The 17,573-nt window shown below is 42.8% G+C and overlaps 1 protein-coding gene across 2 annotated transcripts in view; it reads left to right on the forward strand.

Moving 5' to 3' along the window:
* LOC141110762 (GTPase KRas-like) overlaps window positions 1-17,573 on the forward strand; it is a 79,712-nt gene that overhangs the window by 41,930 nt on the left and 20,209 nt on the right. For both annotated transcript variants that reach the window (XM_073602355.1, XM_073602354.1), the window contains exons 3-4: window positions 725-903; window positions 2,998-3,157. In XM_073602355.1, coding sequence (XP_073458456.1) covers window positions 725-903; window positions 2,998-3,157 — 339 coding nt within the window. The remainder of the gene's footprint in view (window positions 1-724; window positions 904-2,997; window positions 3,158-17,573) is intronic.

Here is a 17,573-nt window from a genome sequence, read left to right on the forward strand (position 1 = left end):
CTGTGTTTCTAAAGCATTTGCATTTAAAGTCTAAGGAGCCAAAAACAAGACCTGCTGCAGGAAAAAAAGTCCCTGAAAAAAAGAAAAGCAATGTGTGGGAAATCGCACAGACGTGTGAACATGAACCATACTAAACCATGTTAAATGGACTGTAGAGCGTTTCTGCAAAACTGAAAACCCACAGAAAAAGCATAGGTGTGAACCAGGCCTAAAAGGTTGGAGAAGCTGGGGGCGGATTGACCATAACCATCAGGCCTGCAGCCTGTCTGAAGCCATATTTTAAATTCCCCAACCTCTCTATCTAGTTTATGTTGGCTGCTGACCATAAACTCTTGCCAATGCCATTTTTATGAGCTACTCAAATACTAATATGACAAATATATAGCCAGCTGAAGCATAGTTCAAGCATTTCCCTATTTACCTTTAAACAAAGCCTTTTTCCTGTTTGTTGTTAGAGAGATTTCCCCTCACTTCCTATCTTGGAGACAAACCTTTTACCAGACAGGAAATAAAGGAACCTACCCAATGGAGCCTCTAACATAGTAAAACCTGACCTTCTTTCCCACTCTGTCCAAAACTAAAATGTTTTGGTTCTAGATAATGCTCTAAATAATGAGGGGTATACTGGGGTTAATGAAGTAATGACCGTATTGGAACAAGTCTTTTATGTTAAGGTAATCATAGATTTTAGTTTGTATTTTTGTCTTCCTTTTTATAAATGCAGGATTCGTACCGAAAGCAGGTTGTGATAGATGGTGAAACATGTCTGCTGGATATTCTCGACACTGCAGGTCAAGAGGAGTATAGTGCCATGAGAGATCAGTACATGCGAACTGGAGAAGGCTTTCTGTGTGTCTTTGCTATTAACAACACAAAGTCCTTTGAGGACGTCCATCATTACAGGTTAGAGGCATATATCTTTGCCTTTTAGCTTCTAGATTTTTTTTTTACTTTCAAAACTTATTTTTTCTATACAGGTATGAAGGTGTATGACTGCTTATGTTAAACACAGTGATGATAATTTTTTTAAATTCTGGTAATTACAAACAGCAATAGAAGAATCCAAATCATATATGTAATCATCAACAAATCTACATAGTTGTGAAAGGACACAATTTAAAATACTGAGCTTCAGGAGAAAATCACACCTGCATGAAAGGCCCGTAAGTTTAATGGCATGACTTAAAGTGGAAGTTTAGGCAAAAGCTAACTAACGCTAAACTACTTTTTGCCACGTTCCAAACTAATCTATCCAACCCTGTAAAGCAAAATCGCTATACTTGCCAATTCTGCAGCCGATCCAGTCCAGTCCCAACATCAGTGGCAGCTTCAGTGTAGAGGCAAGTGCAGAACAGGCAGCTGACAACGGAAGCCCCATAGTAAGTCTTTGGGTGATGTCCTTTCCCAGCCATTTCACAGCCGTTGTCGGTCCTCCACTGCACACCGCTTCCGCTGCTGGAAACCAGACCGGATCATATGACAACACTACAATGTAATGTAGTGAGTGTAAATTTGCTGTCCCCTCAAAATAACTCAACACTCAGCCATTAATGTCTAAACTGCTGGCAACATAATTGAGTATACCCGTAAGTGAAAATGTCAGAATTGGGCCCAAACTGTCAATATTTTGTGTGGCCACCATTATTTTCCAGCGCTTCCTTAACACTCTTGGACATGGAGTTCACCAGAGCTTCACGGGTTGCCACTGGAGTCCTCCACTCCTCCATAACAACATCACGTAGCTGGTGGATGTTAGAGACCTTGCGTTCCTCCACCTTCCATTTAAGGGATGCCCCACAGACGCTCAATAGGGTTTAGGTCTGGAGACATGCCTGGCCAGTCCATCACCTTTACCCTCAGCTTTTTTAGAAAGGCAGTGGTCGTCTTGGAGGTGTGTTTGGGGTCATTATCCTGTTGGAATACTGCCCTGCAGCCCAGTCTCCAAAGGGAGGGGATCATGCTCTGCTTCGTTATGTCACAGTACATGTTGGCATTCATGGTTCCCTCAATGAACTGTAGCTCCCCAGTGACGACAGCACTCATGCAGCCCCAGACCATGACACTCCCACCATAATGCTTGACTTTAGGCAGACACTTGTCTTTTGTTTTCCTCACCTGGTTACTGCCACACACACTTGACCTGATCTGAACCAGATAAGTTTATTTTGGTCTCATTAGACCACAGGACATGGTTCCAGTAATCCATGTCCTTAGTCTGCTTGTCTTTAGCAAATTGTTTGCGGGCTTTCTTGTGCATCATCTTTAGAAGAGGCTTCCTTCTGGGACGACAGCCATGTAGACCAATTTGATGCGGTGTGCAGCGTATGGTCTGAGCACTGACAGGCTGACCCCCCCACCACCCCTTCAACCTCTGCAGCATTGCTGGTAGCATTCATACGCCTATTTCTCAAAGACAGCCTCTGGATATTACGCTGAGCACGTGCACTCCACTTCTTTGGCCGACCATGGAGAGGCCTGTTTGAGTGGAACCTGTCCTGTTAAACCGCCGTATGGTCTTGGCCACCATGCTGTAGCTCAATTTCAGGGTCTTGGCAATCTTCTTGTAGCCTAGGCCATCTTTATGTAGAGCAACAATTATTTTATTTAGATCCTCAGAGAGTTCTTTGCCATGAGGTGCCATGTTGAACTTCCAGTGACCAGTATGAGAGAGTGAGAGCGATAACACCAAATTAAACACAACTGCTCCCCATTCACACCTGAGACCTTGTAACACTAATGAGTCACATGACATCGGGGAGGGAAAATGGCGAATTGGCCCAATTTGGACATTTTCACTTAGGAGTGTACTCACTTTTGTTGCCAGTGGTTTAGACACTAATGGCACTGTGTGCTATTTTGAGGGGACTGCAAATTTACACTGTTATACAAGCTGTACACCATCTACCAAAATAAAAAAAAAAAATGTCACTATTTAGTTAATTTAAAAATGTAATTATTCACTTGGAAATATCAGCTATGATCTTTTTTCATCTGTAGAGAACAGATCAACCGAGTAAAAGATTCTGATGATGTGCCTATGGTATTAGTTGGTAACAAGTGTGACCTCCCATCACGGACAGTGGACACAAAACAAGCACAAGAGCTAGCAAAGAGTTATGGTATTCCATTCATAGAAACCTCTGCTAAAACAAGACAGGTGAGTTCCCTTGAGCTTATTTTTTCAACTTGCTGAATGGTTTCAGCTAGAGGTGGTGTTCTTCTGTCTGTTCAGCTTCTCACAGCTTTCCGGAATCTGTTTAGTTTTATTATTGGCCTGCTCACAACCAGAATGAGTTTGTGTCTTTATATGCCCCTACTGCTGCAGATATACAGTACTGTGCAAACGTTTTAGGCTGGTGTGAAGAAATGCCGTAAAAACAGAATGCTTTCAAAAATATACAGTGAACGAACTGAAAGTCTAAAATCAAATCCAATATTTGGTGTGACTATCCTTTTGGCTTCAAACCAGAATTAATTCTTTCACTTGCATACTTTGTACACTTGTATTAACTTGTCAATAACTGAAACGGCTGTATAGGAGGCTTTAACCACTTAAGCCCCGAACCATTTGGCTGCCTAAAGACCAGAGGACTTTATATTTTTATATATCATTTACCGTATATACTCGAGTATAAGCCGAGTTTTTCAGCACTTTTTTTGTGCTGAAAGTGCCCCCCCCTCGGCTTATACTCGAGTAAAGCACTTTTCTGGTGCAAAGAATGACATTTCCCGAACCGACTTTGGGGCCCCGTATCTCGGGGCCACTTGGTGCTAGGAACCCCAGCTTTGGATATGTTGTAGTGCTTGTTTCGGGACCCTTTGGGTCCAGAGACCCCAAATTTGGCTGCAGCTAGGGGGTATCTAGGAACCCTTAACTACCGAGTTTGAAGTTCGGGGGACCTATGGCTGCAAATGGGCACAGTGAGGCTGCAAATGGGCATTGTTGACCCTCTTTTCCACTTACAGTAGTTGCGCATTTCTCACCCTAGGCTTATACTCGAGTCAATAAGTTTTCCCATTTTTTTTTGTGGTAAAATTAGGTGCCTCAGCTTATATTCGGGTCGACTTATACTAGAGTATATACGGTAATGACAACTTTGTGCATAAAAAATATTGTCTTTTTCCTCCAACTTGTGTCAAAATATTAAATATTCCATGGACTCGACATGCCTCCTTAGTAAATAGCTTGGGGTGTCTACTTTCCAAAACGGGGTCATTTTGGGGGGTTTGGGGGGACAGGAACTGTCCTGGCATTTTATGCACAACATTTAGAAGCTTATTTTACACATCACCCACTCTTCTAACCACTTGAAGACAAAGCCCTTTGACACTTTTTGTTTACATGAAAAAATAATAATTTTTTTTTTTTTGCAAGAAAATTTACTTTGAACCCCCAAACATTATATATTTCTTAAAGCAAAGGCCCTACAGATTAAAATGGTGGGCGTTTCATATTTTTTTTTTTTTTTTTTTTTTTCTTCACAGTATTTGCACAGCGATTTTTCAAACGCATTTTTTGGGGAAAAAACACACTTTTTAAAAAATTTTTAATGCACTAAAACACACTATATTCCCCAAATGTTTGATGAAATAAAATAGATGATCTTAGGCCGAGCACATGGATACCAAACACGACATGCTTTAAAATTGCGCACAAACGCGCAGCGGCGACAAACTACATACATTTTGAAAAGCCTTTACAGGTTACCACTTTAGATTTACAGAGGAGGTCTACTGCTAAAATTACTGCCCTCGATCTGACCTTCGCAGTGATAACTCACATTCATGGTGCAATTGCTTTTTACATTTGATGCCAGACCGACGCTTGTGTTTGCCTTTGCGTGGGGGCAGGGTGCTTTTTGCTTTTTTTATCTTATTTTTAAACTCTTCCTTTAATTTTTTTTTTTAATAATGTTTATTATCTCAGGGAATGTAAATGATCCCCTATGATAGCAATAGGTAGTGACAGGTACTCCTTTTTTTTTTTTTGAAAAATTTGGTGCCTATTAGACCCTAGATCTGTCATCTGACCACACCAAGATCGGTGTGATAAAATGATTTCCCAATGGCGCTGTTTACATCCAGCGAAATCGAAGTCATGAAATGCTTGTAGCTTCCGGTTTCTTAGGCCATAGAGATGATTTGAGCCTTTCTGGTCTCTGATCAGCTCTATGGTCAGCTGGCAGAACCACCATCTGCATTCTCAGGTTCCCTGTTGGGACAGGAGAGCCAGAGAAAACCATGGAAGACGGTGGGAGGGGGGCCATTCCTTCCCACGGCCTGTAAAAGCAGTCTAGAGGCTAATTAGCCGCTAGGATTGCTTTTGCCTGAAAGTCGACCGCTGGCTGAAAAGAATGATACCTAAACCCGCAGGCATCATTCTGGTATAACCACTCAAAGTCCAGCAACATATCAGTACCTTGCTGGTCCTTGTTGGGCATATATTGTAATCTATTTTTTTTTTTTTTTTTTTTTTTCATGCAGCCTTTGGGCTGCATGAAAAAAAGGGATTGATCGGTGGGTATGCCCACCATTAGAATACCTCCCTTCATCCACCCACTTCTAATGTTGGGCATACATGCACCATTTTGTTTTTAACTGTGGTGGTGAAATCACCTCTTACAGCGCTGGAGTCACGGCTTTATCGTTGGAGCAAACACTGTTGCTGTCAAGATAAAGAAATCCGCGCTGCAGCTGAATGGCGTACCTGCTAAGCAAATGATGGTTAACAATAAAACAAACATTACAGTATTACATACCATACCTGTAAAGCAAATACAATAAAACATAGTAAAAATAAAAGCGAGAGAGAACGATAGATATAGAACAATAGTGAGCGAACAGTAGAGTGGAAAGTAGAGAGCGAACATGAGAGAACAATAGAGAGAGAAGAAAAATACAACCACCAACTATTTTTGGCTTTTTTATTTATTTATTTATTTTTTTTTTGTATGGGTTTTTTTTTTTTTTTTTTTTTTTACTTTTATAAAAACTGTAAAAAACAAAACAAAACTATAAACTGAACATTGTAGATTATGGTCTCTCAAAATGTGATGGCCATCACATCTTTGAAGACCCCGCGACCCTGTGTACGTGTGCCTATGACTGTGTGGTGCTGTACCCTACGCTAATACTCAACTAGTGTGTGATAGTGTTCAAAACAGTCACCAATGCAAAGACCAGGTTGGTCAGGACAGGAGGGATAATAAAAGCGGGTGTCATGCCTAAATCCGCGCTTTCTACAGACACGACATCTTCTTTGGGGGTTTCTTTGGGTAGGGGTACCAGAGAGGACATGCGGAAAATGCCTCTCATGCAGCATGCTTACTGCATTTGCGCTGGGAAGTTGGGCCAGAGCACCGTCTGGAAACAGAAGGGACTTGATTGTCTCTTCCTGGAATTTAAGGAAGGATCCAGTTCGTCCTGAAGCTCTGTATAGCACATGAGCATTCAGCAAAGCCAATTGAAATAAGTATACAGACACTTTTTTATATCAGCGTCTGGCCTTACGGGCAATTGGGTACGGCGCCAACAACTGGTCGTTGTGGTCCACCCCTCCCATATTGAGGTTATATTCGTAGACACAGAGGGGTTTCTCCACAACACCAGTCACCGTAGTAATTTGGACAGTCGTGTCTGCGTGAAGGGAGGAAAGAACGAAAACATTCTTGTTATCCCTCCACTTCACACCGAGCAAATTATTACATCTCAAGCAGGCTCTCTCCCCCAGCCTAAGACTGAAATCTACAAGCCGCTGGGGAAATCCCTGGCGATTAGCGGCGATGAATTGACCAGCATATAAATTGATTTGGTCCACAATAGATCTATAGAGATCTTCGGTGAAAAACAGCGAATAAAAATCAAGTGACATAAAATCACCTGAATTCCGGGTTGGCCAGTGAATGGGGGAAGTACAGGTGCTGCAGAAGTGGTGGGTTCCCAATTAGGATTGGCGAATGCAGCAGGAAGGGCACTATGGGCTCGACGGGTTTGTCTTTCTCTTCTTGGCGGCAGCGGGACACTACTTGTGCTTGCCACCTCGCCAGCTTGAACTGCACTTATGAGACTCGCCACGTCACCAAGTGTTACTGCAGTGCTGGAAGTATGACCAGGATGTACTAGGCAGCTGGTGCTTGCCAGTTCACCAGAAGGAATAGCGGCACTAGTACTGGCTCTCTGCTCCATACGAGGGACCTGTGGTTCTTGCACCTCAACGACAGCAGAAGATTGGGGTCTAGTACACCTGACCTTGGCAGGGACCACAACTCCGTCGTGAGAGCTATCTGTCAGGGTGCCGCTGCTGTCCACAGGTTCGTATTCTGAGCCTGAATCTGACAGATGAGTGACTTCCTCTTCACAATATGTCATGCTCAGAAACGTGTAGGCCTCTTCACTACTGTACCTTTTGATTTGACATTTTGGTCTCTAAATTTACTCACAGAAAAAAAGACTCACAGGTAAAAAAGCTCCTGACTGTTAGCGACTGAAAACGCTACCAAAAAATCTGTTAGCGTTTGCAGGGATCAGGCCTGACTCTGCGAACGCTGCAGTTATGTGTGTTGTGTTTTGCAAGTGACAGTGATCAATTGATACTGCACTTGAGTGGGCTGGGCGGAGGGGCTAAACACAGGTGCTAGCAGGTATCTGGGCTTATCCCGCTAACACTGCGTTTTTGGGAACCCTAAACTGCTGGGGATGCTAATATAGTTCTGATCAGATCAGATCTCGATCCGTTCAGACACTATACTACTAAGGGAGGCGTATGGTACGTGCGTGGGTGTTAGCGGTACTGGCACTGATCTGACTCTGCCTGGGGTGACGCAGACCCTATCTTACAGTAAAACCTAACTTTGATCACCTGCCAGGTGATCAGGAGGTTAAACTTTTGAGTAAAATACGGCAGGTGCCCTGATGCTATAAAAATCTAGCTAAACTGCGTGACCCGTGACACTTGCACTTTGATCACAGGTGACGGGTTAATCAAGGGATTAAACCTTTATTGGGGGGGGGATTAGGGGGGTCCCTATACCTATCTGAGCCTAATGCTAATTACCCTAAAACTGATTAGTGTCACTAATGACACTAGTACAGCGATAAAAAAAAAAATCTGATTGCTGTACTGCGTGACACAGTGACAGGTGGTGAAGGGGTTAACTGGGGGGAGGGGGGTGAATTGTGTTCCTATGTGACCTGGTGTCAGTGTAGTGTTGTGCAACTCACTTTTAGATGCTCTCCTCTCGGTCTGGAACCAAAAGACCAACACGAGGAGAGATGACATCACTTCCTGTCAGTGTTTACAGTTACACAGACAGGGGATGGATATAATTCGTCAGGAGTGATCGCGGGGGGGGGGGGGCGCGCCCAACATAGCATAACAGCGATTCGCCTGCCTGTGCCATTCTGCCGCAGTACAACTGCGGCGGACGGTCAGCAAGCAGTTAAACTGGGCAAGGAACAGCCAAACTCTGCTACTAAAGTTGGGTTGTGGAAGACTGCTTTATGTCACAGGTCATACACAATGGCAACACTTAGCACAGCAACATGACACAAGGTAGTTATACTGCATCAGCAATGTCTCTTCCAGGCAAAGTTCGCAAAGCAGACTGGGGTTTCAACATGTTCTATTCAAGCTTTTTAGAAGATGCAGAAAGAAACGGGCACGTTGAGGAGCGTAGATGCAGTGGTTGGCCAAGGAAACTTAATGCAAAATTAAAAACTCATATGGCTCTGCATGTAATTGCCATCATCCCTTATAATAGAGTATAAGAATAAGCCTCAAGTTGTAGGATTTTAAGGGGGTAAAGAGGGTACGTTGTTTAACCGGTTCAATAACCGGGCATTTTCACCCCTTTCCTTCCCAGACCAACTTTTTGTTTTCAGCGCTGTCGCACTTTAAACGACAATTGCGCGGTCGTGCGACGTTGTACCCAAACAAAATTGACGTCCTTTTTTTTCCCACAAATAGAGCTTTCTTTTGGTGGTATTTGATCACCTCTGCGGTTTTTATTTTTTGCGCTATAAACAAAAGAAAAGCGACAATTTTGAAAAAAACACTATTTTTTACTTTTTGCTATAATATCCCAATTTAAAAAAAAAAAAAAAATTTTTTTCCTCAGTTTCGGCCGATACATATTCTTCTACATATTTCTGGTAAAAAAAAATCGCAATAAGCGTATATTGATTGGTTTGCACAAAAGTTATAGCGTCTATAAAATACGGGATAGATTTATGGCATTTTAAAAAAACATTTTTTTTTTTTTTTTTTCTTTTCCCGTGACTGTGACATTATGGCGGACACATCGGACACTTTTGACACATTTTTGGGACCATTCACATTTATACAGCGATCAATGCTATAAAATTGCATTGATTACTGTGTAAATGTGACAGGCAGTGCAGGGGTTAACCACTAGGGTGCGGGGAGGGGTTAAATGTGTTTCCTAGGGAATGCTTCTAACTGTAGGGGGAGGGGACATACAAGGGGAGGAGACCGATAAGTGTTCTGCTGTTCTGGGAACACAGATCGCTCTCCTCTGAACTGACAGGACGTGGATCCACGATCCGGCTCGGTTAACGGGCAATCGCGGCCACCGGGCACACGCACCGGGTCCCGAGCAACGCGGCGGGCGCGCGCACCCTAGGCGGCCGGGAACCCAAGGCCGTCATATGACGTCCACCCAGGATGGGAGATCCCATCTGTGGACGTCATTTGACTATCGGCGGGTAGGGAAGTGGTTAAAAAAAATATATAATTTTATTACAAATTGAATTAGATAAAAACTCTTCCAAAGTGGAAGTACAAAAACATGACAAAAAAATTACATAATGAATAAGATTCAAAAAATGATCCTAAAGTGGTACTCCCCAGCTACTTGCTTTTCCTTCATCTGTAGAATTCCGAGGAGGTAGAGTAGATGGGGATATCAACGCGTTTTGAAATGTGCAAGTATAAGCAAAATCTTCTTCGGGGAATAATACCACTTCTGAAAGAAAAACAATTAGATTGAATAACATAAATATGATTATATAGGGATTAGGGCTGAAACAACTAATCGATTAATCGACAACTAATCGATTATGAAATTAATCAATTTACTATTTTCATAATCGATTAATCGGCCAGTAACATAATGGGGTTAAAAAAAAACTAAAATGAGCCCTTTATAGAAGAGCAAGTAATCACTACTGCAAATATTACTTTCACAGTTCTAAACCAAAAAAAAATTAACCCCTTACAGTAGTGATTATCTGCTTTTTTTTTTTTTTGTACTATAAAGGGCTAATTTTAGTTTTTTTAACCCCGTTATTTTCCTAAACGTCTTAGACCTGGTTCACATCTATGTGTTTTTTTTTGTGCTGTTTGCAGAAACACACTACAGTTCATTTTACATGTTTTCCTATGGGACACATTCACACAAGACGGTGCTTTTTTGGTTTAATATACTTCAATTGAAAAGCTGCAGAAAAGCGTGTAATGCGTTTTTGCAGCAATTTGTGTTTTTTAATCTGCCCAACAACAAATTGGACAAAAATATGCAAAAATGCAAATCGCAGCAAAATCGCGTGCGCAAAAATCAAAACACACAGCAAAAAGCCCTGCAGAAACAGATCAAAAGCAAACTGCACAGGTGTGTACCGAGCCTTATGCTGGCCACACCAATCAATTTTCAGACGAGAATATTCAGACAAAAAATCTTTGTACATTCGCTGAATGAAAGAACAAACGTTCTTAAAATGACATTATTTTTGAAGGAAGATATTGTTTTTGTTTTTAGTAAAAAAAATTTGACCGAGTCTGATGATGTTTACCAGATTCACCCTTTAATAATATATACGGTATATCTCCTCTAATAGTATATACAGTATATCTCCTCTAATAGTATGTACAGTATATCTCCTCTAATAGTATGTACAGTATATCTCTTCTGTCTGTTATGCTCAGAGTGGATTCGATATTTTGCTCCTTAACCATATAGTTGGTTATTTATATTTACCACTGCATAGAGATATTTAAGAATAAATTACCTTTTTTTTAAAAAAAAATTATACATTAACTAAATTATACACCACACTTTTTTTTTAAGGTTATTAACTGAATAATCGATTAATCAAAACAACTAATCGATTATGAAAATAATCGTTAGTTGCAGCCCTAATACGGATATACATATGTACATATACACATACATACGCATTCCCATAAACATCTTCTAATCATCATATATATGTGTGTAGTGTCTACATATACACTTACAGTATTTTAATCTGCTTGACAAAGGCACTTCTTGAACTGCCGAGGGAACTATGGGTAATTGTATCATGTGCTCTTCATGAACTACAGAAGCCGTCAAAAAACCCAACCTTGTGATACCAAGAGGGGAACTTAATGCAACAGATGAAAGATATGTCATGCTTACTTGCTTTCAATATCGGAAAATGTTCAGCAGTGCCATCAGCATAGAACTGGTAGGACCCAGGTACACTTATCTACTGTGGAGAAGTCTTGTCAGAAGTGGTCTTCATGGAAGAATACGGCCGAAAAGCCATATCTCTGATATGAAAACAAGGCTAAGTGACTCAACTATGCAGGAAAACAAAGGAACTGGGCACAGAAAAATGTCCGCGGGTGCTTTGGACTGAGGAGTCAAAATTTAAAATATTTGGCTGAAGCAGGAGGCAGTTTGTTTGCTAAAGGGTTGGAGAGTGGTACAATGAGTGTCTGTGGGCAACAGTGAGGCATGGTGGAGGTTCCTTGCAAGTTTGGGGCTGCGTTTCTGCAAATTAAAGCGGAGGTTCACACAGAAATTGAACCTCTGCTTTTCGAACCCCCCCCCCCCTCCAGTGTCACATTTGGCACCTTTCAGGGGGAGGGGGGTGCAGATACCTGTCTAGGACAGGTATTTGCACCCACTTCCGGCATAGATTCCCATGGGAGTCTACGCCCCTTCCCGTCCCCACCGCGCTGTCTGCTGGGAACACACACGTGTCCCAGAGACAGTGGGGACCAGTTAGGAAGCAGTGCGACTCGCGCATGTGCAGTAGGGAACCGGGAAGTGAAGCCGCAGCGCTTCACTTCCTGATTCCCTTACAGAGAATGGCGGTGGCAGCACCCGAGGGACAATTCGGTCTCGGGTGCCGACATCGCTGAACCCTGGGACAGGTGAGTGTCCTTATTTTTTTTATGTCTTTTTTTTTTTTTTTTTTTTTTTTCATGGGACTACTCCTTTAAGTTGGGGATTTGGTCAGGATCAGTGATATCCCCTGTGCTGAGAAATACAGGCAGATACTTATCCATCATGGCTTACCATCAGGGAGGAATGTGATTGGCCCCAAATTTATTCTGCATCAGACAGTGACCCCAAACATATAGCCAAGGTCATTAATAACCCTTTCATGACTAAGCCTATTTTTGAAATTTGGTGTTTACAAGTAAAAATCTTTATTTTTTGTTAGAAAATTACTTAGAGTCCCCAAACATTATATATTTTTTTTTTAGCAGAGAATCTAGAGAATAAGATGGCGATTGTTGCATTATTTTATGTCACATGGTATTTGTGCAGCTGTGTTTTAAACGCAATTTTTTTGGAAAAGGGACACTCATGAATTTTAAAAAACCAAACCGTAAAGTTACCCCAATTTTTTTGTATAATGTGAAAGATGATGTTACGCCGAGTAAACAGATACCAAACATGTCACGCTTTATAATTGCACTTACTCGTGGAATGGCGAAAAACGACGGTACCTAAAAATCTCCATAGGCGAGGCTTTACATTTTTTTTTACGGTTACCAGGTTAGAGTTACAGAGGAGGTCTAGGGCTAGAATTATTGCTCTCGCTCTGACGATCACGGTGATACCTCACATGTGTGATTTGAACACCGTTTACATATGCGGGCGCGACTTCCGTATGCGTTTTCTTTGCTGTGCGAGCTCGCGGGGACGGGGGCGCTTTAAAAATTTTTTTTCTTATTTATTTTTTTTTTTATATTTATAAATTGTGTTTTTTAAAAAAAAAAATTTTTGTTCTCTTTTATTGCTGTCACAAGGAATGTAAACATCCCTTGTGACAGTAATAGGTGGTGACATGTACTTTTTATGGAGAGATCAGGGGTCTAAAAGACCCCTGATCCCTTCTTTGCACTTCAAAGTATTCAGATCGCCGAAAACTGCGATTCTGAATACTGTGTATTTTTTTTAAAACCGGCGCCATTGGCAGCCAAGTAAACGGGAAGTGACGTCATGACGTCGCTTCCGTGTTTACTACTAGGAGGCTGAGAAAAGCCTTGAGCGGTTTCGTTCCAGTCCGTCCCCAGCCGCCGGAGGTGGGCGATTGGTCATCGAGCCTCCAGATGGAACGGGAGGCCCGGTAAAAGCGGCGGCAGGGGGGACGTCCCCTCCCGCTCCTCCGGTATAACAGCCGAGCGGCTTTTAGCCACATTGGTTGTTCTAACTGGATAGATCTAAAAAACGGTACCGGGATAATGCCTGCAGCTGTGGGCATTATCCCGGTATAACCCTGGAAAGCCGAGTACGCACATCTGCGTACGCTCGGCGGGAAGTGGTTAACTATTTTCAGTGTAAAGAGGAGCAAGGAGTACTGGAGGTGATGGCTTGGCCCCCACAGAGCCCTGATCTCAATATAATGGAGTCTGTCTGGAGTTACATGAAGAGACAGAAGGATTTGAGGAAGCCTACATCCACAGAGGATCTGTGGTTAGTTCCCCAAGATGTTTGGCACAACCTACCTTCCAAGTGCTTTCAAAAACTGTGTGCAACTGTACCTAGAAGAATTGATGCTGTTTTGAAGGCAAAGGGTAGCCACACCAAATATTGATTTGATTTGAATTTCTCGTCTGTTCATTTACTTTCCATTTTGTTGATTGATAAAATGTTAACACTTTTATTTCTGAAAGCATTCTCAATTTCCAGCATTTTTCACACCTGCCTAAAAAGTTTGCACAGTTGTGTATATCTGTGGGTATACCCTGTATAATAATAAAAAAATTGATTTCTTATTCACCTTTACATCTTCAGTGATCACATGCCTTCTCCCTCTGCGCCGTATTGCATTTCCCCTCCTTGCTCTTCCTTGCAGAGGAGCATCTACTGTTTAGTTAGCTGTAGTGGAGGTTTCCTACACTGCTGCACACCCTCAAGCCCATGTACCACTGAATTTGCTGCTCTTTTCCTTGGTAGAAATAACTTCTACCTGCTTTCTTTTCTTTTCCAATGTTACATATTTTTGTCTGGCTGCTAATTTTGCCCTTTTTATGGTCATGATGTTCCTAGCTAGAAAACAGATTCTGGCCTGTTTACATGCACAGTCATAGCACAGATACTACCCATCCAGGCAGAGTATACACACAACTTATGGAACCTACAAACCGTGCAGCTGCAGACAGAGCATTTAAGCAAACGCAACAGACACAGAATGTGTAGTTGGAGCACACATTTTGACGTGTTTTCATCGTCCTATTTTTTTTTCTTTCATCACATAGTACCGCTGACAGCCTTTAATATGAAAGTCTAATATGAAACATATTGGGTCTTTTTGGGTTCATTATATAGCATGTTTCATAAGGATTACACGGTTACTTCTCAGCGTATGTTGTGGTGGTTTCCATGTAAGAGGTCTTGTAGTGCAGTTTGGTACTAGGCTGCAACTCGAACAGTTGGCATGTTGGGCTTTAGGGAGTGCAGACAAGCCCAAGTGGTTCTGATACATGGGTTGAGCGCGTCCCCATATTTATTTGGCTTATATTCCACATATGGGGCCTAGATTTTGATAACGGGTGTTTTTGTGTATAATAGGAACATAACGTTGTGTTACACACTCAAAATCTGTAATGCCACAATGCAAATCTTCCATACACCTACAGCCATTTACGAACATTGTTGTATTGGTAGAGCCGTGCTGCTGTCCTGGTTCCCAGTTTTCTTCACGTCTGCAGAAACAATTTTTCCTTTTTGTGAAATCTATTTGGTGGCACTAGTAAGTCAGTATGTTCGTGGCAATACCTCATGGAGACCTGGTTGATAACATTTTCTTTCTACAGAGGTCCGAATCTCATTTTTCTTCTACGACTCTGGTCTTTCACATCACAGCCCCCTTTACATTAGTGTCCGCACCCCCCCCCTTTTTTCATCACAGCTCCCCCTTCTTACATGACAGCCCCCCCCCCGACATCACAGCGTCCTCCTTACCTTAACTCAGCATTGTGGAGGGCATGAGGAGTGGCAGGGCAGACTCCTCTTCTGTATGTACTCGCCTGCCGCCGCTGAACACGCAGCAGGGAAGAGGGCGGGGGGGAATGGCAGAGTGGACTCCTTCTGAATGTACTCGCCTGCCGCTGAACCCACTGCCGGGAAGAGGGTAGAAGGCACAAAAGGTCTGCACAGAGGGCGGGAGCTGCCCAACACTTGTTAAAGTGTGTTCAAATGAAAGGTTAAGTAGCTGCCGCTGCTTCCCTGCTGTGAGTTTAGCGGCGGCAGGCAAGTACGTTCAGAATCCACCAGTCCATCCGGCCATTCCTCCCGCCCCACAATGCTGTGATTTTTTTTTTTTTTTTTCAAACAGCTGCAGGAGGAGAGTAGTCCTTAGGCTGCTAAGTGGTGCGGCTACGGTCTGTATAGGACTGTCACGCGGTCTGTGTCCGGACTGCAATCCGCCATTCAGTGACGCCTGGTTTAAAGGGTAACTCCACCTTTGTAGGAAAAAATGTCAAATAAAAAATATAGCGAATACAATTGCAAATCACGTCATATTGTTATGGAATGTGTTTAAAAATGATCTTTCCTTTCCCAATTCATCTTCCAGGACAGCTACCCGGGAGATAGGCTACTCCCACTTAACAGGAAAGACATGAGCCACAACAATTAAAAAGCCATAACACATACTGGCCCTCAGTTTTATGTGTTTCCTCGGGCCTGACAGGATCTCATTTTGTTTTTCACCCTTTTTCAGGCCATCTTGCCTAGTGGCAGAGGCCTTTCGGGTCGGCTTTCCCCTGGAAGGTGCATGGGTGCCTCCCAAGTTTTTTTTATATGGAATTTTGTGTGTGGGCGCACACTTCAGGGGGAGTGGGCACCTGTTCTCCCAGTTATTGGAGTCAGGACTCTCACCTCTTTACTCATTGTGCACCTGCAAAAGGACTGGAGCTTCTGGCAAGGCAGATGGCGCAGCCCTCATCCATTCGCTGTATCACTGCTGAGGGGGCTGCCATGGGGAGGCTGCTGGGCAGTATGCCAGGTCCTGACACCTCATGGGTCCATCATGGCTGCTGAGGGGAGGCTGACTTAATTTCTGGCGCTCGTAATTGGCATGACGTCACTTCTGGGTATCGGCACAGGGGCGGCCATTTTGTTGGTTGGTCTCCCCTATGGGGAACTGTGAATATAGGAAAAGTGCATTCAGATCCACGCAGCTACAGGGGACCGGAGAACGTACACAGGTGGAGCCCATCTACCTCCTTATATTAAGGCCCGAAAGGGAGCGACCCTGTTGGTCAGCAGCTTCTGAAGAGACACGGGAGGCATGCACCAAGGTAAGAGGAAAGAGGTGGGTCCTCTTGTCACTACTTACTATTTCTGTATATTTTGGCTGGTGAAGGGGGCACTGGCTGAGGGCATGGTTCTCCTCTCATGCAGGGGCATGGACTGCGGGCTTTAAATGTTCTATTTTTTCCTTTGCACTGGGTGCTGTAGCTTTCTATAGTTTACAGTTACTTAGTTCTGACTGGGGGTCTGTGCTTATTTCAGGCAAACCCCCGGGAGGAGAAGAAAAAAGAGCAGACATCCAATGGCGGATCTTCCAAGAAATGCTGCGCTACATATAAAACAAGAAATGTCCAGTTCTTGGAACAAAACCTTATGCAAGGATTGCTTGGATAAACTCATTAAAAAAGGAGTTGGGCAGCATGCTTAAAGTGTTTGTGCAAAGTTTGAAACAGGAATTGGGACTTACATTTGATTCTTTTAGAACCCTGATGGATGTGTGTCGGGTCAAGGTGGCGCAGTTCCGAGTACTTCCAGAACAGGTGTATCCTCAGCTGCTCCTAGCACCGCCAGAGCTCTTCCGAGGTTTTGGAAGAGTGTTCAGGGAATGACTCAGATTCCAAAGAGGGGGAGATTTATGAGAAGGGAATTAAGTTGCAGACATCCCTGTTCCCAACAGAAGAGACTGAAGAGCGAATAAATGCTGTTAATGACACCTCGTGATTCAGGGAAAAAGTAAAGGTGCTCACACTTCACGATCAGCTTTATGCTGGGCTTCAGAAGAAACAGGTCTGCACTTTTATTAGTGGGAACGCTCTAGCAGTCCCACTATTGTTGTTCGATTTTATTTATTAGTGGGACTGCTTTTGTTCGACCTTATTTATTTTTATTCATTTAATTTTATTCCGTACGTTTTTTGGCTCTCCGTAACTTCTGCATACTTTCAGCTATTAAAACCATTCAACTTTTAAAATGTTCGTCTTTCAGCTGATGATGGGACTTTTTCAACTTTTTTTCCTACTATTTATACTTTTTAAAATATTAAGCTTTTTAACACTTTTTTTTTTTTTTTTTAACATT

This window comes from Aquarana catesbeiana, linkage group LG10, assembly GCF_042186555.1.
Source record: "Aquarana catesbeiana isolate 2022-GZ linkage group LG10, ASM4218655v1, whole genome shotgun sequence".
In the NCBI taxonomy this organism is placed as follows: Eukaryota; Metazoa; Chordata; class Amphibia; order Anura; family Ranidae; genus Aquarana; species Aquarana catesbeiana.